The sequence below is a fragment of the Camelus bactrianus genome, chromosome 5, assembly GCF_048773025.1.
Source record: "Camelus bactrianus isolate YW-2024 breed Bactrian camel chromosome 5, ASM4877302v1, whole genome shotgun sequence".
Taxonomy (NCBI): Eukaryota; Metazoa; Chordata; class Mammalia; order Artiodactyla; family Camelidae; genus Camelus; species Camelus bactrianus.
In genome coordinates this window covers 93272484-93297204 of record NC_133543.1, presented here as the reverse complement: position 1 = coordinate 93297204, position 24721 = coordinate 93272484, and the positions used below count along the sequence as shown (strand labels likewise).

Below are 24721 nucleotides of genomic sequence, written 5' to 3'. Positions count from 1 at the left end.
TTTAAATAAGCCACTATAAACATTTAGATCAGCAGCCAGCACCTGGTACTTGCTTGATAAATTTCAGCCGTCATTCATTTTCCATTTCACTGACTGATCTTCATCTGTGAAATCTATGGTTATGTTCCTGATGGCAGCTTTTCTGCCCTCCACCACTGTCTGTTAATACCTGCTTTAATACAGATTGCCTTTTGATCATATTCCCCAAAATCTAGCCTATGAATAATTACCAAATGAAGCTTCCAAAGGCACAATTTTAATTGCAGTTCGAAAAGTCTTCAGTTGTGCAGTGGTTTCCCGTGGCTTTCAGGATACAGTGGAGAATCTTCATTATCTTGTCATTCAAATCCTTCCATGAACTGGCCTCGGCTTCTATTTTCAATTGTTTCTACTTCTCCTCTCCTCCTCAACCCTTGACTGTAGACAGGCTGGACTTCCTACTTTTCTTAAATATTTTTTCTTGGCCTGCCTCTTAGTTTTCATGATAGCTAATAATTATGCTTACTATGGATCAGGCAATGTGTTGAAATCGTTAAGAGTGTCATCTCATTTATCCTCGTAAAAACTTTATGATGTAGCTACTATGCTATCCCTATTTTACAGATGAGAAAACTGAGGCCTGGGGAGGGTGAGTGATTTGCTGAAGGATATACAGTTAGGAATTGGGGGACCCAGGACTTGAACCTAAGCTGATTCCAGATCCCCTGGCTTTAACCGTTCTATCTTATGCCTTCTCTAAGCTGCACTTCCCTTTCCTCAAGCATCCTTTACCCCTCTCCTATCTATTTGACCCCCACCTAATATTCAAAGCCCCCTGCCCTTAGGTTCTGTCTTTACTGTAAAGCTTTCCCAGTCTCCTTTAAACTTGAGTGAACTCCACTGTCAGGTACAAGCTTCTCAAGGCCAGGACGGGTGTTACACATTTCTCATGAAGCCCAGCAATGCCTTGAGTATAGAACTTAATTAATTTTGATCAGTGATTGGTACTAGATTTCTTTACTAATGAACTTGACAGTGACTCCTTGTGGTTGAGCCAGCTAATCTCATATTTCTCTTTATTGCCCATCCCTGCCCATTGTCCTAGTTAGGTTCCTTGATTGCCAACACGGGCCTGAACTGAAACAGACAAGGAATTTATTGGAATGATGCAGGGTACCCCAGAATGTTAGAGAAAGAGACCTGGTCTAAAATCAAGGAAGAGGTCCCCAACAGGACCATCCATGGAACCCCAGACTCCATGCTACTGGATTGTCCCCTCCTTTGCAGCCACTGTAGGTTATGTCTATCTGACGTCCCTCCATGCTGCCTTCTTGAGCCAGTATTTAAGGCAGCTGCAGTCAACAGCTCAGCAAAGGGAGAAATGAGTCATCCCCACATTGCAGAAGTCGGGGCTTCAGGATAAAGAACTGTGACGCCTAAAGCGGAATAGAGAGAGGAGACACAAATATTCGAAAGAGAGGAAGTTGCTTGCGAGTTTCTCAAGACTGTTAAGTATTTCGTTATAAAACGACATTCCTATCTTTTCAGACCCTGAGTTGGGGACTTAAGGTGACATGAATAAGAGGGTCCACAGATGGACTTCAGAGATCTGTGACCCCCCCGACCGTGCACACACATTTTCTGAGTCCTTACATTTTTCTGGTGCGTGAGTATAGTTTGTACTAGATTCTCAAATAGCCCCATGATCCAAGATCTAGCTATTAAAATATTAGCATAACCTTACCTCGGGAAACCAGGTGACCCAGAGGTGACCTCACCTAATATCATAGAAGGAAAAAAGTTAACTGTGAAACTTCTGCATGTGCTATCAGGTACCTGCTCATCTGACAGATGCCAGAGGGTCGCTCAGAGGGTGCAGTCTGTTTAGAGTGAAAGCAGACGGTGAGATTGCCTAATGTCCAAGGACCATGGCTCTGAAAGGCTCCTGCTCTGTGGAGTCCTTGGATGTCTACTTAAACCAATTACAGAATAACAGTATAGTTTACCTCCTCAGCTGTTGTTTTTCTAGCATCTTGCTGTTTTTCTCAGAGTTTCTGGAAGAAGCTTCCTCAGTCTCCATACTTCAGCGAGGAATGAGCAGTGTCTTTTTTAGCTGTCTGGCACAAATTGCTGCCTGACAAAGTCAAGGCACACACGTGGCTGGAATCTGGTGTCTGTGTGCACTCCAAGTAACTCTGGTTATTATTGGGGAAATCAATGATATTTGGGATGGCCTATGTCAGGAGAAGGCAATCATAATAAAGAGGAAGACTTGTTCCATATTAAATAGTAATAATGAGGCTTATTAAATAAGCAGAGAGCATCTGTCTAGTGCCTTGTTGGAACTCGCTGGTTAAGTGAGAGCTTCCCTGAGGATCAGCACCTTCATTACAGAATCAGAACAGTGTTTGCAGAAGTGGCTTCTCAGGGTGAGATAAGGATGTCTTATCCACTTTATGACCAAAAAAAAAAAAAAAAAAAAAAAAAAGGACGAAGAGGCATCCAAAGTGCCAAGGATGCACAGTCTGAGTCCCCTTAGCCCTTGGACAAGGCATTCATGAAACCTTCAAAAGGGGTGGGGGGGAATGGTTGTTTGGGTTATTTGGGAAGCTCTGGGAAGCTGGAGTGGTCACCACGATGCTAAAGGCATCTCAGAAATGGAAGCACCAAACCCACAGCTCATGTGTTTATTCATTATTCTCCTCCTCTTTTCACTCTCCCCGTTTCCATCTGTACCCTGAGTCCTCCTTTCCACTAGGACGTGTGTGAAATAGCCTTGTTATTTTTCCTTCTTAAGGTTCAAAACTTCTAGAATACTGAGGACCTTTTGCATGGAAATTGCTCTCCTGGTTAAGTTTCTTGTTTGCGTCCACATCACACATCATACTGTTCTCTGCACAGAGATGCCCCTGACAGGTGCCTGCGAAACTGACTCCCTGACGTAAGAGTGGGTGGTTCGCATCCTACTCAGGACTCACCTCCAAGGAGAGTTGGTAGGACCTTCTGTCTCGGTGGTCATGGAGATCAGTCCTCAATGGAAGTATTCCTTTAACCTTCTTGTTAATTGGCACGGTGCTTCCTTTAGCACCTGCATCAAACTGATGGGTACCCCACTGAGTAGGTCCATCCTGCAGGTGAAGAAACAAACTCTTAAGGAGGCTGAATGACTGTCTCACACAACAATAATTTTTAGAAGCAATCTTCCTAATGTTTAATCAGTTATTTCTGTGGCCTCCAAATATTTCTGTTGCACACACCTAGTAGGAAAAAATTGACCTGTCTTGTATTCTACGTTTATTTATAAATTCTTACCAATAGCTAATATTTCAGAGCACAATATTCATATGAGACAGGGTTGATTGTTAAGCACAATAAATGTAAGCCCCTCATTTATTCTTCTATTAAATGATTATATATTAGAATCTTCTGGGAGCCAGGCATGGTTCTGATCACTGAAGGCACAGTGAATGAAGCAAAGAAAATCCCCCACTCCTGTGGCATAGATTCCAGTGGAGGAAGACAGATCAAAAAATAAGATAAATAAGTAAAACTCATAGCAGTGTCACATAAATGCCATGGGAAAGATAAAACAGGAAGAAGCATCAGGGTGGATTTGAGGGGAGCAGTGCACTTTGAAATAGCCCCATAGAATGGGAGTACTGATGTACAGCTTAGGGAATTAACTATTTGACCATTTGTAGCTATTTGACATAGAGAAGGAAGGTGTCCATGTCAATGTGTTCTACTCAATCTTAGTAAAGCACCATCTCTTTATTTAGGTAACTAATGTAAATAGAATTCTAACATCTCCCCCTTGTGCCCAAGTGATCTTCTCGGGCACTGCCCCTGGAAAGACCACTAACACAATCTACGCTCGCGGGAGCAACTGCTTTACACGAGTATGTGATTACAGTTCACCTTTGGGATGTAGCCCCAGTGATCAAGGTCAGACGGCTGTTGCAGTGATAGGCATGGCAGCCTACAGCAAATTAGCTCTTTGACTCAGTCTCGATTTGATTCCATGGGTGAGTTTACACCCTACGGTTTATTTAGCTGGGAGCAATTCTCTTAAACATCCAAAGTCATTTTGTGTTTTTGTCTGGCTTTCAGGCAGGTGATTAGGGAGAATACGTGCACAAAAGCGTATCTAAACAGCTGGTGGTTACTCACTCACAGGAAGCGGTAACTTGTCGGTTTTCTTTTCCTTTCTGTTGAGTTATGCGAATACAGCATGAGCATTTCCCTTTTCACCAGAGAAGAAAAATTTGCCCGGCCTGGTGAAGCTTCAGAAGGAAGAGGCTTCACGAAATTGATATTTTTAAATATTTTGCCTCTCAAATAAGAGCGACACAATGAGCTTCCGAGGAAAGGTTTTTAAACGGGATCCCAGTGAATTTTGGAAGAAGAGACGAACAATGAGGAGAAAAAATCAAGAAGAAATCCACAGATTTAGCTCTGTAGGTATCTGAACATTGATGCTTGCTTTCCCTCTTTTCTTAAATACTTAGAAAAAAAAAGAGTAGCTCTGGAGTGATATTCTAACATGGGCTAAGGGCAAAGTCTTAGAACAGAATATTCAATTTGGCTCATAAATATCCTCTTTTACTTACATTGTTATTGTGTAATTACTTCTGTCATTATTTTAAAACATTGGAAGAGGTTCTAAGCAGCTAAAACATTACTAAGCTATTTGGAATACTGGAATTATTTCCATCATTATTTTAAAACATGTTGATAGAAGATTTAACTAGTCAAAATATTACTAGACTATTACTAGAATATTCTTTTTTTAAAAGAAAAACCTACAGTCACCTCAATTAAGACTCCGATTGATGATTTGTATAGAGTTGTGTTTTTTAAAAAAATATTACTGCTCTATTTTTATCATGTACCACTCATGATTTGTTATAGAATTCTTAGAAAGAGCAACCCCAAATAGGAAAGGATATGTAAATAAGTATTTAAGTAACTGACCCAAAGAAGAGAGTAAAAACTTGTCAGTTTTGAAGGTTAAAAAGATTTGATTTTGTTTGCTGTAAAAATGTTTCACCTTATTTTTATTTGCACACAAAAGGAGAGCTCTGGGAACGTGTGCTTATTACAGAATTCTAGATTGCGATCTATAAGAGCTACCAACAGCTGAGTGTCAGTATGGATGGCTAGCGTGCGTCAGCGATCCACGTGCAATGTGGAAGGATCACTTTAGCTGATAAGTGGCTACAGCAATAGGATTGGGAGCTCTTTTCACAGGAGTGTTCATTTTACTGGCTGGTTCAAGTTTTGCTTGCTTTTCTTCAAGGCAAAGGGTTCTTAAGCTCAGCACTGCTGCCATTCTGGGCTGGAGACTTCTTTGTTGTATGGGACTGTCCTGTGCCTTGCACCGTGCTTAATGACATCCCAGGCCTTTACCCAGTAGGTGCTCGTGACAAACTCTCCCCACTGTGACAAGCAAAGATGTCTCCAAACATTGCCAGTGTCCCCTTGGGCAGGGAGAGTGACCTCCCAGGTTGAGAACTACTGCTCTAGGGGTAAATAATCTTTTTGTTCATATATCTAATCTAGAAACAGGGCAGCTTAAAAATTATATATATATGTATATATATATATATATACATACAGACAAATATATATGATAATGTAATGATTGTTAATGAATAGTCACTGAATGACTATGAATAATTAAATTCATGAATACTCACTCAGCCCTAGATAGGCCAAAATCAGGTATGAGAATACTCCATCTCAAGAAATGGTGGTTCTCTTTGTACTTTATATATATATATATATATATACTTTATATTTCTGAATGGTGGTCATTTAAAGGGAGTAGAATTTACTGGCAGTCTGGCTCATAGGATTGGTACTGTGTTGTTGTGTGTTCAGTTTCTACCTCAGTATCTCAGTGATGCTTGTCTCCCACTGGGAGATACGAGTAAATGAGCCCCTTGACCTCATCCCCAGGCCCAGCGTTCCATATCAGGAATGTGCAGAGCTCTGAACCTAACTTCTCCGTCCCCACTGGCCCAAATGGATGCTCAGTTCTGTCTTCTCTGCTGGCCCCGTCAAAGTCTCATCTGTTGTTTACCATCAGCTTGTTAAAGAGGATAAGTGTTTGAAAAACTTGTTTGGTTTGAGATTTTGTTCACCTTCAGACCTGTCCAAAAAACGTAATTTCTTGTATGTACATCCAAAATTTCCCTGCTGCCTTTCAGTTCTGAGGGTATGCCGCCGTTAAGGGTTGCTTCCTGAGTCCACACACACAAGGAGAAAAATGTGCGTATCTTACAGAGACCACACACACGGTTTGGCAAGAGGACAATCCCCGGTGTTTCCCCATATAATGAAGCTAATCACTCTAGGAATTATCTTAATTGAATTTGAAGGTATTGCTACTGAGAACTATAGGAAAATCAGCCAGTAAGGATGGGGTGTTTTCCCACCGCATTCAGTGGCTGTGTGTTCACATTTAATTAAGATCATTCATACAGTGATTAGCTTTCTTCTGTGGCGGGCACTGGGGACTCTCTGTCTCTGTTGCCTGCTTTTGGTCTTCCTAAGATATGCATATCTTCTTTCACAGGTTGTCTCGTCTGTTGAGTAGGGGATTGCTCAATCCATCCTCCAGTAGTGTCCTGAGATATGGCTTTCATTTCGGGAAAAAAAAAAAAAACCAAGACTCCCGAGAAAGTGAAGCATGTAATTAGAGTGCTAAGGGGTCACATGTGACCCTGGGCAGGTTCCTTAATTCACTCTGAACCCCAGCTTCCCCTCCCTAAAATGTTCCTAACAATACCTGCCCTTAAGATTGTTTATGGGAACTCATTTTGATCACGTGCATTCTGAACGTGATTTGGACACCAAAAAAGTTATGTTGCAAGTGTTATGTAGTATTAATACAACCAAGTAAAAATATCTCCATTTCCAAGGGCAAGGGAAGGAGGTGTAAGTGTAGAGTGAAGTTGTCTTTTCAGTGACTGCATCAAGGAAGCCACTGGACTATAGGTGACACCTTCCTCCAGGGAGCCTTTTTCAGGGATAGAGCCCTCCATAGACAAAATTATAAGTTGCATCAAGCTGAGTGCTTGGGGGGTCCCAGGTCGCTCTCTGTGTCAATGGAGTTTGCCTTGGAAACGCCATTTCCCACCCCACCCCCCACTGAAGCCCAGCTTCGCTGAGGCCCGGATCGGACTTTCCGCAGCACACTCATCTCAGCTTTTTAAAAACTAAACCAACATCTCTAGACTGGCTTCTGAGATGACTTGCTAGGTGACAAAGAAGAAGCAATTCAAGTGACAAAATGCCCCAACAAATGAAGACAAAGCCTAAAGTTAGGTCAGAGAATAAAACAATGATTTCTCCCGAATTTTTGGATATACACATAGATTATTGTGAAAGAGGAAATAATGAACATAGATGATGTTTTTAAAATGAGCATGTGGATTTTGAATTCAACAAACCATTTCTTGCTCTAAGACAAATTTAGAAATGCTTCAATTTCCTAGCACCTAGAATACTCGACCAGAAGTCCCTGATTTCCTGAATGGTACGCCACCCAAAGTTTATACTCTCACAACCCAGACTGACAATTCTGTTTTTTCTGTTTTCTTCAAGTGCTGTTTGAAGCTGTGTATTTAACTTGGTTGGAATTTTTAACTGTTTTGGAAGTTTCCCTTATGAATTCGATTTTCAATTGTATTCGCTAAGAAATCCCTTTCCATACTTTAGTACTTATCACAGATGGCATGCAATGTGAGCAACTGCATTATAAGAAAAGTTCAAGGAAAATGAAACTTGTTAGATCATCAGGTGGAATTACTTCCCTTAATTTCTGAAGAGTGTGTGGTGTTCTGTAGTTGAAGGTTTTCTTTTTTAACTGTCTTTCTGTTTTTCTTTTTTTATCCAAATCATTCAGTATGATCTCTGGTACAGAGGAAGGAAGTTAATAAAAAGATAATTTCCTTCCGAGGTCGTATGTCCTAATTTGGAAAGATTAAATACACTGTTAAGTTGAATTATGATATCAGTCATCTGTACAGTCAGAAAAAAACATGACATTTGTTTAAGTAAATGTGAGTTGTTGTTTTTAAGCTGTTATTGGCTTGTGGATAATTAAGCCACAGGATTTCAAAGTGTTTGGAAAACTTTGGATACAAATGAAATTTCTCCTCTTCTTTAGTAGTAGCCTATTAGCACTTGAATAGAAAATGGAAAATTATAGTTTTCTATAATTTTCTATAGACAGAGGATGTCATCTGAACAACCTTCACATATCTCCTACACACATTTTGTAAAATGGTTTGTGCTATTGTCTTTCAAGTCCCTTTTTTATCTTTACTCTTCCACGTTAATATGAACACCCTCTCCCTGGTCATCTGTGCTTCCTTGCTCACTGTTACTCTGTTTTATACAAACATTCATAATTACCTATTCTGGCTGTTTTATAATGAACCATTAGCCAAAAGGAAGCACAGGGTGGGGTCCCCGGACCCAGGATGATGGTTCCAGGAAATGGTGCAATGAGACTGAATCAGGGTTAACGTACAATGTAAAGCAAAGAAACGGGAGTAAATGGGGAGGGGGCTGGAGATCTGAGTTCAATCCAGACCACAGAAATGGAGAAGCGTAAATTGAAACTGGATCTGAGGACTTTGCATGTGGCTGTAGCAGTAGGGAGTGGCTAACTCGGGTGTCACGTAGCTGCAGAGAAGATGCTGTCAAGATGGACTTGGTACCTGCAGTTTAACCAAGAATAACCTTACTTTCCTTGGGGCTGAGCGCCGCGAGAGGGAGAAGCAGTAAGCCTGGAGAAAGGCCAGATGGAGGAGAACTGACAAACCGGGCAGACCTCGCAAACTCCCTGACGATGCTCTTGATATCTATCTGAGTGGAGGTGGACCATTCGTCAGAGAGGGGGAGGGGCAGGGTGGACAGGAAGTAACACCGTGATCCCCAAAACTCTTTATTTCCTGGATGGTCACAGTGATACAAAACTTATTCACGTGGAGATTCCCTCAATTAGTGGCAATTTCCACTGTGGTTTTTGCCTCACACATTACCTAGCATTCTCAGCTGGAAAAACTCAGTCTTCCACCTGTCTTTCTGCTTCTTGTGTGTCTCCTTTACACCTCTTACAAAACACTTCATTTCTGACACTTCTGGTCACCAACAATGTGGAGGTTTTTCCCTACACCAGGAAATTCTTTGTGACACCAGGGAGGTGTCCTAAATTTTAACTCAGTTCTAACACTGTCTCCCTGGAGATCACATCAGATATCACAGTTTTAAGAACTCAGTCCTGCAGGGCTGCCTCTGCCCCGACTTCAGAAGTCAATCTCAAGTCCAGGTAATCACTTGTGCTTCTGATTAATCGGCTATAGATTGAAGGTTCCAACCACCCCCGCCTTGGGCTTCATACGCCAGTTGCACATCAGATTGTTATCTGTACTTTTGATACACTAGCTGTAAATCACAGGTTCCCATGCCCTCCTTGGCTTTGACTAATTGGCTAGAGCAGCTCACAAAACTCAGAAGCATTTTACTTACTACATCACTGGTCTGTTACAAAAGGCTGATAATAACTCAGGAGCAGCCAAGTGGAAGAGAGGCACATGGCAAAGTATGGAGAAAGGGCAGCAGTCTCCCTCAGATCTCCATGTGTTCACTGACCCAGAAGCTCTCCAAACCCCATCGTTTTGGGTTTTAACAAAGGCTTCTTTACACAGGTATAATTGATTAAATCACTGGCCATTAGAGACAGATTTAACTTAAAATCCCTTTTCATCTCCCTAGAGGACAGGGAGGTGGGGTGGAAAGATCCAAACCTCTAGTCACATGGTTGGTTCTGGAAACCAGCCCCCATCCTTTGGTGCCATCCAAAAATCATCTCATTAACTTCACAAAAGACACCTTCATCCCTCTCTTCACTTAGGAAATTTACGTTTTTAGGAGCTCTGTGCCAAAAACGGGGATGAAGACCAAATTTATCTTTCATATTATAAATCACAATATCACACATTCATTATATGGTTCCTCAGTATACTTTCATTTCCTTTTCTTCATCCTCCTTACCGTCTTATAAATTTTTTTTTGTCCTCTGTCCCTACCACTTCCTTCCTTGACGTGCTCAGTGACCTCACGCCACTCATAGCAATCTAACGCCCTTCATTGCGGAAACTCACAAAGCTCACAGGACCCAAACTACAGCTCTGTTTTAGAATATTCCTATGAGCGGGGAGGCTTTTCTGTTTTTTATTGCTGCAAAGCTAAGACTTTTGCTGGTTAACTAGAATGGAGTGGACCAAAGGCATCACACCGAGCTAGGATGAAACACCTGTTTTTCCATCAATTTGCAGAGCACGTCCTCAGAATCCAAGTTTCAGCATTTGTGAAATAAAACAGTGATGATCTCTTCTAGTCTTGGTATGAATATTCAGTGAGGGAAGGTATTCAATACTTACTACAGTCCTTACCATTTGATCATGGTAATGGTAGTAGGAAAAAAAACTGTCATTAGCATATATGGGTCAATGAAAAAAAATGGTTGTGTCTATAGTTACTATCAGTATTAAATTGCTTGGTGTGACTGCTATTCCTACAAGTAAAAAAACACATGAATTGGTTTTACTATAACAAATATAGCGAATGTTTTCTCTTAAGATGGAAATGACAGAGTGAAGGAAGGTGGTAAGGGGCTAGCAATTGTTTAGAGACACCTGATCGTCTCTAACACAACTTCCAGTGCAACCTGGCACCTCCCACAGAGAGAAAGTCATAGTTTGTGATGTCAGCACTGAGAGAAAATGTGGGCATAAACTTATTTTTTGGCCCCCGTTGCTCTGGTGACGTAAGTGAGGGATGATTTGAAGGGATTATGCTTAGTGGAAAATTAGAGATGAAAGCTGGACTGAGCTTATCACCTTGGACAACCAAGAAGGTACTGGTCCCCTCTTCTCAGGGTGCATGATGTCTGATGTATTTTTAATAGAGTAAGATGACATTAGTATCTTAGTATTCGTTAGTATCATATATTCATGAGTAATACATGAACTTACAAAACCTACATTCTGCACTTGAAGGCATCCTTGGCTCCATGCTAAGTGCTCCTTTAAGGTGATTCAAATTCAAAAAAAGATAAGTTGAGGGAATAGTCATCCATTATTATAGGTGCTGCTCCTTGTATTACATTAGATTTTAACTTGCCAGTGGAGGAAACCTACTCTGGTAAGCAAGCAGAGTCCAGAGAAGAGCAGGAAGAGGAATGGAGAGACAGGCTAGAAAAAACAGGAGTGGACTTAGTGCAGCTTGGGGCCGTGGGAAACAGGTGTGGTCTTGACGTTTGGAACTAACGGACCGTCATGTGGGATTTTGGCATCTCTCTTTCAAGAGTCAGGGTTCTGGAGGGAAGTGTTGAATGGACTGGGGCCACATGCCCTTGACCACAGAAAAACAGGACCCTTTTCATTATCAGACCCACCAAGACTGCTCTTGATGGGGAAAGAGAAAGAAGTCCTCAGAAGGAAATTCAAATGCTAGGACTAAAGGAAAGTAGGATGGATGTTGCGTAGGCCAAAAAAACAACAAATGTCTACGATGCACATTCAATTTCAAGTGGCCAGAGGTTAAGAAAGGAAATAAAAGAATGAGCTGACTATCATTATGGGAAGATTTATTGAAAATATGTAATTCATGTTGTTGACAGAACTATTTACCTTCATGTATATGTGACATGTTTGTGTTTGTACACACAAACACACACACACACCCCTCACATCTGACCTGTTAGTTGGTTAGTGTGACTGTTAAAGTACTAAAATAGTGTCAGAGTTTGAGCTGGTGGCTACTTTTATCACAGGCTTCCTATAAATTAATCTAAAATTCCCAGCAGTTGGCTCGAAGGCATTAATTTCCCTGGTGTCAGGGAGACTTGTAATTGGGTTGTGATGTATTTTTAATGATATTTATTACCTTCCAAGTGTTTCTAGAAAACTAAATGAGACATGTAATTTAACTTGATTTCAATCTTCTTGGACATTTTCTACTTCTTTGCAAGTACCAGCGTTAGGCAAGGAAGCAACCTTTTTTTTTTTATTTGCTACACAGAAATGAGTGAATTTAGACATGCTCCTAAGAGATTTATGTGATCAAATTGCCTTTGAAAAAGAAAACAAGATTGAAAAGATTTTAAATTCAATTTGAAAGTATTTATTTATATCAGCTATAAAGCTCTTTGGGTCCTTGATTTTCCCAATGAAATTAAGGGTTAGTAAACTAGAATATCCTGATTTTTCTAACCATAATGTTTGTGTTCAATATGATGACTAATCATCCTTTACATCTGCAAAGAACTTAATAATTTACCAAGTTTGACCTGCTTTATTTCACTGAAATGGACTAAGACATTGAAAGAGTTACTATTGGCTGATTTCTTCCAAGCTCTATGTCCGTTTTTGTTACCAAGGGAACCGTTTCCAAATTCAGCTTAATCTGAGCTTGCCCAGCTGTGCAGTCCTTAACTTTGATTTAGCTGGTGTTTTTCCATTCTCATGAAAATGTGTGGTTAAAGACAGAGAGAGGGTTACAGGGTTACCATAAGATGGCTTATTCCTTACTTAATCATTTCCTTTTTGGTGAGAAAAGCTAGTCTTGTTTTCTGAAGCTCAGACATTTGAGCGGTTGTCCAGTGGAACTCCCTTTGATGAAAGGCTGAATTAAATCTGTCATACGACCACAGGCTGACAGCTGTGGCCGTGGAGCCAGCTGTCCCGGCTCTCGGCAATTTTCTTGTTTGTTTTAAACACAAATAGTGTGGAAGTTGGTCCCATTCCAGTTGCACTAAGGCCAAAGGGTCCTGGATGAAGTTAAGGTCTAAAGAATCCATGGGTCATTTAGATCATTTATTTCCCTTAAGGAATATAAACAGTTATCTTGATAACAGTGAAATTAATTAGCAGCTGTGTTGTTTCTAGTTTATTTTGGAGACCTTGAGATTGGTGTCTTCTTTTTTTAGGGTCTGTCTAAAGACCCTGTAGATCCTCACTGTTAGCTATTTGTTTGTCTATATGACAGGATGTGAAGAGAATGTTTAAACAATTGGCGTGGCATGCCCTTCTAGAGCCTTCTGTATTGGTCCTGAAGTAAACACCTATTTTTATTTGTCTTTCTGGGTCATTAGCCGGAATGCATAATTTTGTAAGCTGACAGAGGTATTCAGATATAGAGTTAATTCTGTTACAAATGCTCAGATTGGAATAAAGATTCAGATATCTGAAAGTGGCAGGGGCGACTGAGGACATCTCACCCACCGTTACAGGATGCGCTGCATGTAACAGAAAAAATACAAAACATCTCAAAGGTAGGGGGAAAGGCTCTTTGCATAATAATGTTTCTTGAAAAGATCAGATTTCTTTGAAAAGGAGAACCAAGAGCAACTAGTTCAGATTGATGAACTAGAGTAACCCTAATGCTGAGTAACCAAGGCTTGACTCCCTAATTACACTGATATGTACAGCACAAATTCATGGCCCCAAAGATGAGGGGTTGACTGTAGAGACTGTTCGCCATTTCTTGTCTCATCAAACCCTTTTCCTGACTAGTCCTCAGCAGTCCTATTAACTCCCCGTTGCCAACAGACTCGACTTGCGTGTTAGAGCTACCAAAAGAAATTCCAATCTACAACTGTGATTGTCGCCTAGATATTTATCTTGGCAAAGCTAATGAGTTTAATACTAAACTAATCCTCAAATTAATCCTCTTCTTTTGATCGGAAGGTATAAATACGGGAAAATGTTTTCTAGGCTGGTTTCTCAAGGAAAATAAGAGACCAAATTTCAAAGTCACTTGCATTTGCTGATAGACATAATGAAGTAGTTTGCCTGCCTTCTTGCCATGAGGCAGAGAGCAGCCTGACTTGATTCAGGAGATGCACGGAGGAGAGGCTGCCTCTTTGTTAATTTCAGTGCTTTCCCTTGTATTATTACCTCGTTTGCCTCCAGTAGAATCACTAGTTATCAAGGTTTGTTTGGTTTTTTTTTAAGGAAATTTAGATAATGTAAAAACATGTAGGACGGTTTCTGGCACATGAAGAATTTAGTATCATTGGTTTGACTGGTCCGTTGGCTTGACTTGGCATTGGGATATACTTTTGGGTAAATGTGTGGTATTTTTCAATCATTTTCAAATAAAGAGAAATCTTTATTTGTCTGGTTTTGGGTGGTTTGCCAAACACCCTCACATACTTCATCTCTCTGAAACTTAAAACGACACTGCTGTGAGAAGGAAGTTGCTCTTTGATTCATTTGAGTCAATCTCACTAAGTCTCAACTTGAATGACTCTCCAGGTTAACTTGCAGGTAGGTGAAGAACCCTGGACTTCCAACTAGAGATTCTGACTTCTAATCTTTGCAAATGTGGCCAATGCACAGAGATGCTTAAGTAACTACCAGATGTTTACGGTTCCCTGCAGAGCTCAAAATACCTTCGTTAATAAATTGCTAATAGTTCTTCCCTTTTTTGCTGACATTAGCATCTAGAGCCAACAAATACATAATCTATAATTATTTACCCTAGTCTCTTTTCTCCAGTGTTTTATTTATCTTTTTTAACTGCTTGAAATTGTTAGTGGTTGAACTTTCATGTGCTTTTCTAAGTTCCCCCTTCGGAGGATTTTCAAAGGATAAACAGTTTTAAAATCAAAAAACCCAGTGTTTCCATGGAGGCATGAGAGTTTTGAAAGACCGAGTGCATTTTTCACTATGATGAAAGAAATATATGTTCATTGGAAACGATTTGGAAAATGCAAAATAGCAAAATCCTAAGTATCATAGTGCCATCTAAATACAATCGAAAATATGTGGAGATATATTTCTAATGTTTTCTTTAAATTTTTAAAACCTTGTGCAGTTATTCCATGCACAATACGTATTCCCACTTTTACTTAACAATAACACATAAGCAATTTGGCTTGTTATTACAAACTTAAAACTCAGTTTTAATGAGCATATATTCTTATAATGAGTGTGTCATAATTGCCTAATCATTCCTTGTCTTTAATAATTTATTGTTTCCCATTTTTAGCTATCCTTGTCCTTCAGACCTCACTACCCCTCAGAGATCTAGGTATTCTGGACTCAAACTCTACTGTCATAATATGTGTGAATCTGGAACCGTTGCAGGATGAATTTGACCTCCTGCCCTCCCTCCTTTCATTGTCTCTCCTTTTGTAGACAGGAAATGCTTGCCGTCTTGATCATAGTCCCCAACCTCCTCACATTTTCCCACAAAAGCCAAGCTCATGCAAAATGTTAGGCGTTAACTAACTTTACTGAATATTTGAAGAGTTAGAAGGAGGAATCATGGCATGTCCTACACAATTATTCAGAGATTTTATCCCAACTCCTATCCTGTTTTCAATGTCCTTCCCAAAGCTCATTAAGGCATGAAGCCTTTCTCCATTGCACACAATTTTTGGAAAATATAAATCACTTTTTGTGAGCAACAGCTCTAGTGCCTTCACTTTTTAGATATAGCGTCCACCAGCCCAACTGCTTACTTATCGCTCTTGGATTAAGGTGAATATATTTTCTCCATCTTGTTACAAAGATAATGTTGCAAAGATATCCTTGTATAAATCTTGGATAATCTGTGTGATTGTCACTTTAAAATAGAGTCCCAGAAAAGGAATTCCTGGATGAAAGGATATAAACTTATTTACTCAACAAATATTCATACAGCTCTTTGTACATACTAAATTTATAATACAAGTGCTTTAAATCCATGACTAGTAAAAGTCTAAAACTCACAGCCTTTATCTGTTAACACTTATGTAATGAGTATTATGGGTATAGTGTTCTAAGAGCATAACAAATATTAGCTCATTTAATCCTATGACATAGCTCCTACTAAGATGTCCATTTTACAGATCGGGAAACTAAGGCACAGAGATTCTAACTAACATGCCCAAAGTTCCATAACCCAAAAGTAGCAATGCCAGGACTAGGAGCCCAGGAATTCTGGTTCTAGAGTACATGTTACACTCTCTGTTCCATCTCAGCATAGAAAACCTATAATCACACTCTTGCTTTATTTTGGACTTCCCTGAAACAAAGCTGGATAGTCTAGGTTATTTTTTGGTTAGATTCTGAAGAGACATCTAGGTTGATCATTTAGTCATTTGACTTTTTTCAGTGTACATACTTCTCACGCTTAGATCTTTAGTGTCATCTCTTCACCTGTTTGATTTTGAGTTATAACAATAAAAACTAATTCAGATCTTTGTAATGGAATACTGTGTTCTTGAAATTGGAATCTTTAGCCAAGGTGTGGACATTCTGCTTGCTTCAGACCCAGTAAATGGCTCCTGGCTGCCCTGGCTGTTACCAAGATGGCAGTTTCACCAACTCCAGGGTTTAGACTTGGAAGAAAGCATTTGTTTTTGTGACCGGAGCCCATTCTTCTGTTGTGAAGTCAAATTGAAAGAGCTGAGAATTTGGGGAAGTAGATCAAACAAATCTCTTAATACTATATAAGAAGAATAGCCCTGTTACGCCTGTGGTGCAACACCAGCCCTGCTGCATAATAACAGAGGCTGGTGGGTGCCTTTTCCCATGCCTGGAGTGATTTTAGAACAGCTAATGAAATTCATTACTCATCTAAGAGAAAAAGAGTAAGAGTAAAAAGCACTATAAAAATCCAGGCCAATCCAGGGTAATCTTGGCACATGCCTTATCCCAGTTGGGGCATTTCCAAAAGAAAGAGGCACATTAAATTCAGGAGGGACAATCCAACCATTGTAAAGCTGTAAATCAATGCTGCTCAGTTCCCAGTTTTACCCAACGTCTCTATAAGGGGCAGGAGTGAGAAATTAACCAATCCCATCGTCATTGTGGACATCTGTCTCTTTAACCAAAGCGCGGAGCAGACAGTTCTCTTGCTCCAGAGAGAGCTACCGGTTGCCTAGCCTGGATTCTCACCATCACAGATGCAGAAGACCTTCTTGGCAAGCATCGCCAAATCCCAGGCTCTAGGTGCTAGGGAAGATCTTGTTATTTTTATTTACAAAGCTCATATTCACAAAATTATGAAATATTGACTATCTTGAATATTGGGCATCGATTAACAAATTCCCTGGAGAGACAGAACTTTACTAATGTGTCTTCCAGAGATCAAACTTTAATAAATTATATGAAGCAGATCTGCTAGGTTTTGCAGCCCCATGTCAAAATAACTTCAGTGCCACATTTTTAAACAGGAGAGGCTTGATAAATGTCGTTCATTAATTGGTGGGAACGTCATAGCCCGAAATGAGAAAAGGAAAACATGGCTTTCAACAGGTGCTTACAAGCTATGGCAATTATTACATATGTCAAGGAGAGTTTAGGATTTACTTTTCCGATGGTTTTGTTAATAACCCGTGACTTGTGAGCTCTGATTTTCCTATTGTGCTAATATAGGTGGGATTCATTTTAGGTGGAGTTTGGCCCTAGTACAAGATCGTCTTTGAGAGTCTCCTTGACTTGGGCTTGTTTATTTACACTCAAGTTTTGATTAACGGGAGAGCAATTTTAAATGATAGTGAGAACAAGATTGCAGAAGGCCGTTGAAAACATCCCTATGTCATTTGCCTTAAAAACCTATGAATTGCAACTAAGCCGCACTCTCACACTCCTCTTCATGTTGGTGTGAAGAAGTAGCAGAAAAGGGAAAGTGCCAGAAGTAACATCAGGGGCTGTTGGCATCATACACTTGAGCTGAAGAAACAGTGAGGGAAGAGGGCGTGATCAACCGACTCCATAGCAGAGATGAGAGCTTCCTGATGGTTTTACAAGACTTTCTGTTTTATTCGCTCCATTCCATACACAAACACAATATTAGGGACAAGAAAGGAGGTTCCAGAATAAGCCAGATGTAAGGCTTATCAGGACCACTGGTAACACAAGTGTGTGACATTGCAGGGTAAGAGGTGACAGGCTGCTGAAGTCTGCTGCTGAGCTGGGGTGAAATGACACTACTCAGAGGCATTCAAAGCCAACTAAACATAAAAGGAAGTAAGTGTTTGCGCCAAGTCAAACATCTGGAGCATGCGTTTGCTTCTTGAGCTATCAATCTGTGCTCCTTGAAATTAATCTTTGCCTGGGAAAATAGGGAATTGGAACTTCAAAAAGTTTATAATAGAAAAATCATATCAAAAGGCAGGGAAGAGATGCAAGAAGGACTTTAAAAAGATCATGCATCATCGCATAGTGTCTCTGGTTTCTACTTCAACATATTGAACATTTCAAAGCTTTCCCTAAACAGATTATGTTGGACAACTAAATTTTTTCTTTTCTCCAAATATTGCATGAAGTCCTATATATTTATTTGTTAAATCTAGCAAATTTACTTGAAGGGCCCTTCCAGAGAGAATATTCAGCTTTCATCATCCTCAATTTAATGAAGCATTTGTAAAATGGGTTGGTTTTTGTTTTGTTTTAATGCAGAAAGTACACATGGAAACCCTAATTGCTGGCCCACTGTGTTACATTTTGGGTTTTTTGTTTTTTGGAAAAGACATTTACTGCCCCTTTGAAGAGCCCATTAGCAATTATTAAAATGTTAGTGATAGTTCCTTGGAGTTATACCAGCAGAGAGATCTTCCAAAGAAGGCTTTATAAATGGAAGCTAAACCTGTGTGCTTTTCAGAGTGGAGAGGGGCAGGGTTGGTGGGAAGGTATCTGTTGATGTCATTGACATAAGCAAGAAAAAAAATGTACTTCCATTTCTGAGATCACTTTAGCCTCCAAATTTCATGATGACCACTCCAGCTTCCAAGAGCCCCCCCACCCCCGCCAATAACTAAATAATCCAAACAACCATCCTCCCTCACTTTTTTTTTTTTAAGGTTTCATGAATGCCTTGTCCAGGGGCCAAGGGAACTCAGACTGTGTCCTCGGTTTTCTGTTTTGTAATGTTTTAGTCTTTACGCTAGGCCCCGTCTTTCTCGCTCTGAGTTCTGTATGTGTGGAGTAGACACATCAACCTAGAATGAGACCGCCAGCCTTCTCCTGTTGACCTTCACCTTTTGGGCAGCTTCTTTGAGGGAGGTACCTTTCCCTTTGGCTTTGAGACTTTAACGTGATGAGATTATCTGGTTCTTTTTTTTCAGACTCTTCTCCACCTTCACCACCCTGTGTCCATAATAGTTGTGTTGTTCAGTTCTGTTAGAGAATTACCCAGCTTATCTCTGTAGCAGCAGAGAGGCTCAGAGCCAAGCAGTTAATCCTGACACAGGATCCATGTTTCACTGACAACTCAGACAGTCTGTGATACTTTGATTGCTAGCGGGAAGCCAACATTTTGAAATAGAGCCGAGTAGACCTCACAAAGAAGTATCTAATTCACCAAAAATGATGATCATCATCCTAATACTAGAGCATGTAAGCAGAAGGCCTTTTCTCACATTGATGAAGATCAAGTTTACCAAACATCTACTCTACGGATGTGACGGGGCTGAGGACCATGTGCACTGGGGGCTCGGTGCTGAAAGCTTGACTTACTGAGTGAGCTGTAGGGTGCTTCAGTATCTTCTCATGTTATTTCAGATCTGGAAATAATAGCTATGTGGCCTTGCCCCCAGATGCCTGGAGTCACCGTGACTCCCTTGGAAGGCCTGCACGATGTCGAAGCCTTGGTGATTCTAAGAAATGAAATCCAGCCAGACATAGAGAAGAAGCAAAAGTCTATGTGTCCGTGGTTTTAATACGATATTTTATTTTTCTACAGCAAGAAAAGCCCAGGCTGATCGAGCCTTTGGATTATGAAGCTGTCGTTGAAGAGCTTGAAAAGACCTATCAGAATCATGCCCTCCGAGACCTCCTGTTCTTCCCCAGTGACGACTTCTCAGTAAGTGTTGTCTTCTCAAGCCATCTGAGTTCAGGGGGGCCCCACAGGATGATCTTCCTGAATTGGGTTGCTGTCTTTGGGGAGCTCAGCCCTCTGCCTGTGGTCACCTACATCACTATCCACATCCAGCAATAGAAAGTGCCCAAGGGTCTTCTAGAGGTGGAAGATTGGCGGCTCAGTGACACAGTGGCCACTGGGGATGGGACAGCCATGGGATGCTGCCTGGTTCCACGTGGTACTTGTGTCCCTGCCAATATCTTTACCTGGCCTCACAGAGCACTTCCTCCCTCAGGCCATTTCTAACTGAAAGCTTCCAAGCAACTGAAACCAACCGATGGCAGAGGTGGGAAACTCTTGGCACCAAAGGTGCAATTCTCAGAAATCACCCTTAATCTTGTCCTTTAATGCAGCCATGTTGAGCCTTGTGGGCAAAGAAAGGCAGGCAAACACATCTTCGTGGGAAGGCTTGTGATCTGAGATATACCCGCTTTAGGTCGGGGCTCACTGGCACACAGATGCTCCTGAGGGTAGTCGAGGGAATGAGTAAAAAGGAATTATTCGTTTTGGAGACAAACTCAGTAAAGTCATGGATGGTGAGCGCCGTGTGTCCCAAACATTCCATCTGTGGTCATCTGAAACGTGTTCAAATTGTTAGTGAATATCTATGTAAACAGAGATCTCAGTGGGCAGCTGGTAATCTTTCCTGTTTTTTTTTTTTTTCTTTTCTAAAAGAAAGGTAGTCTCAGACATCACAAACATGAGCATCTTAAAGCAGGTGAAAAGGCAGCTCCAAGGTAACCACTGGAATATGAAATAACCGTTGTCCGCGGAAACCTCTGTTGAGCTGCTGGGGCCTCAGGACTTTCAGTTCCTGAAACAGCCTCGAACTTCCATTCCCTCTCTTATTTGGGGGCACATCTGGCTTCTGGCTTCTAAAGGTTCATTTGTTTCACCTTTCTCCCTGGATTAATAAAAAAGGAGGTATATGGAAGTCAACAATTTTTCTGTTCCAAGTACAAAGAATGATGGAAGGAAGGAGATAGATTTGTAAGTAGGAGAAAAGAAACTTCCAATCTGCTTCTCAGATTTTTAAGTGGCTCTCACTTTAGCATTGGACACACTTTAAGAGAGAAGTATCTCAGGCAGAAACCTCATTTCCTTGGTTGGACCAAGCCACTGGGGTTGAACTGCAAGCACAAAGTTGAACTACGTTTTATTTTTTTAATTCCACATCCTCATTTTCCTTCAGATCAAAGGGTATACCTTGACCAGCAGCCTCTTTCTGTCAAACAACACCAAAAAATTGGCACCTTTTCTTCTAGGTCTATTGTTCAGAAATATGTCAAAAGCTACTCCAAGTTCCCCCAGACCAAGAAGAGAGTGGAGGCATGTAGATGGAATATAACGTTTGCACTGAATTTGAGTTTAGTTTTTGGCATCTTTTCACACTTGTGTAAGTTAAGGATGCTCTGATTACTCTATGTCCTTTGCTTTCCTTAATAGTATAAATAGAGCATATAATAATATACTTCCTTATTTTCCTGATGCAATATTCCAGTAAATACACTGAATCCTTTTATCTTGTGCTTGCTTAAAATATTTCGGTGGTCACCCCATGTTGCCTTCAAAATGATCAGCGAACACTGTGGCACTTCCTAAGGGCTTCTCCAAGGTCTGGTCCTTGCCTGTCTCTCAAGGCCATGGTCTTCCTCCCCCACCCCACCTCCCACTCTATCATACACAGTCACCCTCATTCCCAACTGGGGTAAAATACTAGCAAAATTCTGAACATAACATTCTGTCACCCCTCAGACTGTGTCCTTCCTTCGTCACTCAACAAACATCTAAGGCATTACACCCAATAGTCAGTATTAATCTCAGAATGAAGAAACAACAGTGATTAGAAACTACCTTGTTTAAGGAAAGCTTAACTTTTGGTAGGAGGAATCAGGCAAAAAAAAAATTAATTATTTAACAAGATAATTCAAATGAAGAACAGTTCTGTGAGGAATGACCAGGGCCGTGTAATAGAAATAACGAGGGGAAGAACTGAGGTAGACTAGATGGTCAAGGAGCGCACCTCTGCTGAGCTGACATGGGAGCTGAGCTCTGAATTCCCACAGAGGACCAACCATGCTAAAGCCTGGGGGAGGAGGGAGGGTTTTAGGCTGCAGGGAGCTGTCACCAAGGCCCTGGAGAGCTCTGAGATTGAGGAGCGGTGTCAGAGGAACAGAGAGAGTGGTTGGAGTTGAGATCAGGCAAGGACAAGATAAGGCATTTGCATCTTATTTGAAAGACCAGTAGCAAGTCACTGGAGTATGTCAAGAAATGACCTGGGGTACTTTACCAAAAGCTCATCTGGCCTCTGCATGGAGAACCCATCACAGCCTGTAGAGGAAGCTGGGAGACCAGCAGGGTGCATAACTCCCAATTAACAGGAGCTCAAGAGTATTTGACGCCACCTTATTACCAGAAAATACCATATTAGACAAAATGCTGAATTTTCATTTGCATCAAGCAATGTTTTGACAAAAAGATTGAATATTATTACCACATCAGGTTGCTAGCTTTTGAACAAAATTCAGATGGTTTCTTTTTCCTCTTTCCTGCTCTGCAGAGTCAGGGTTGACAAACTATAGCTCATGGTTGACCTGCTGCCTGATTCTGTACAACCCATGAACTAAGAATGGTTTTTATGTGTGTGTGTGTGTGTTTTAATATGACCCTGTTTTATTTTCTTCATAGAACTGGTTAAATGATTGAAGAAAAAATTATACCCCATGAAAATTATATGAAATGCAGATTTTGGCATCCATGAGTAAAATTTTATTTGAACCCAGTGACACCCATCCATTCAACCTGCCGTCAATGGTTGTTTTCATGATGCAGTTGCAGAGTTACAGCAGGGGTGTAGTAATTGCAGCAGAAAAATCTTTTAAGGTTTTCTGTCTGACACTTTACAGAAGAAGTGTGGGGGCTCCTGCTATATGGTCCAACAATGTTCAGTTTTGGTTTTCTTTTCCTTTCCCTCTGTGTGGAGTAAAGCCCTTCCTTCAGTGCCCTCTGCCACTGGCTGCTCCATCCTCAGCCTGCATCACATTTCAGGGGTCTTGCTCACCAGCAGCCAGGCTGCCGTTCACCTGGCTAGTGTATCATTTCCCAGGCTCATCCTTGAGTGACAGGCAGGGATTCTCTGGGATGTGTGTGCACGATCTCCGCTCATCCAATGGGAAGTGGTGGTGGACCAACCACTCCAATCCCAAGGCATCTCAGGATGGAAGGAGAGGGAGCAGCCCCATCTCCCCACCCTCCCCCCAGATGTTCTTAGTCCAGTTGTGCCCTACGGATTGAAGAATTCAGCTCACTTCTGTGTTTCCAAGTTACCAAGCACCCACACTTGCCTCCGACATGATTCATTCCTTGGTTTGTTTAATCAATATTTATTCAGCACCCACGAGGTGCTGAATATAGAACAGCACTTCCCAGACAAGTGAGACTGACAAGAAAAGCAGAAGCCCTGTGTTTAAGGAGTGTGTGCCCTAATATGGATGAAACTTTAAGTTGATTTAAGGATGCTTAGGGTTAAGAAATAACAAGAAACAGGGGCTTCCTCTGGTCCTTGATACCCCTTAGAGGAGGTCATTTTTTTGCCAAGGCAGCATTCCATTTGTGCTGCTGGCCCAAGCCCTCATCATCCTTTTTCGCCTGGATCCCCAGAAGTGGCCTTTAACCAGTCTTCCTCCCTCCTTCTTTGCCTTGCTTTGATTTATTCAGAGGACGCTCTTAGAGATACAGATCAGATCATGCCACGCCTCTAGTTCAAACTTTCCAGTGGTTTTCCTTTGCCTTTAGAGTCAAAGCCAGCTCCTCACCTGACTGCTGATGATCTCTGAGCCCTTACCTCCTGGCCCTGTGTCCCTTGGTCACTACCCAGATACCCAGCATTCCTTGGGTTCTCTGAGCTTCCCAAGCCCGCCCCTCTGTAGGGCCCAGGGCAGCTGGTCCCTGTCTTTCATTCACGATTCAGTTCAGATGCTGCCTCTTCCAAGAAGCGTCCCTGACATCCAGCCTCCATTACCCCACTCCCACCCTGTGTGACTCTGTCACATGCCCTTATTGGCTTCTCTTCAGAACACTCATCACTACCTAGAAAGGTCTCGGTTTGCTTTTTCACTCCTGTCACTTGTTTCTCACCATCAGAGAGCCTCCTGCAGGATGGGGATGTCCCTGTCTTGATCATTGCAAGATCCCCAGCATCTAGAATAGCACTTGGCACCAAGTAGGTGGGAAATGAATATTTATTCCATGAGTTGTCCTTCAGACACATGTGGGTTGCTATTTTAGAATATAACTTTGAAGGGGAGGGTATAGCTCAGTGGTAGAGCATGTGCCTAGTATGCACGAGGTCCTGGCTTCAATCCCCAGTACCGCCATTAAAAAAAAAAAATCAAAAAAACAAAAAGTGCAACATGTGGAATGGTGGAATGTAACTGTTGAGCCAAAAGGATCATTCTGAAATGACATTTGAGAATAAAGAGAATGAAGTCATTAGCTTTGCTTAATGATCATCAACGTGGTGCTTTCCTCTTTGACACAGCTTCACATATCACCTGAAAAGAAACAGCCCTAAGATCATGATTCCCTTCCCCAGAGGCTCATTCCACCTGGCGCAGAGCTGCTGCCAGCAGAGGCTAACTTCCCCCCATAACACAGTATACTTATTCCTTCGCTTTCTGTTACTAGACAAGGGGGAAATCAGTTCATATCTGCATTTTTAAGGACCCAACGCAACTTCTAACTCATGGACATCCAGGAAAGATTGTTGAACATTGAATTAAAATTGTCTTCTTCCAGGTTAAGAAAACAA

General features: G+C 41.2%; 1 protein-coding gene across 8 annotated transcripts in view; it reads left to right on the top strand.

Annotated features, from left to right (window-relative positions):
• Positions 1–24721, top strand: part of DOCK10 (dedicator of cytokinesis 10) — a 241667-nt gene that overhangs the window by 82388 nt on the left and 134558 nt on the right. For 6 of the 8 annotated variants that reach the window (XM_074364399.1, XM_074364398.1, XM_074364396.1 and 3 more), the window contains exon 2: positions 19735–19854. In XM_074364399.1, coding sequence (XP_074220500.1) covers positions 19735–19854 — 120 coding nt within the window. Of the gene's footprint in view, positions 1–4197; positions 4437–19734; positions 19855–24721 lie in introns of those variants that run through there. The other 2 variants (XM_074364400.1, XM_010948872.3) reach the window with 2 other exon arrangements.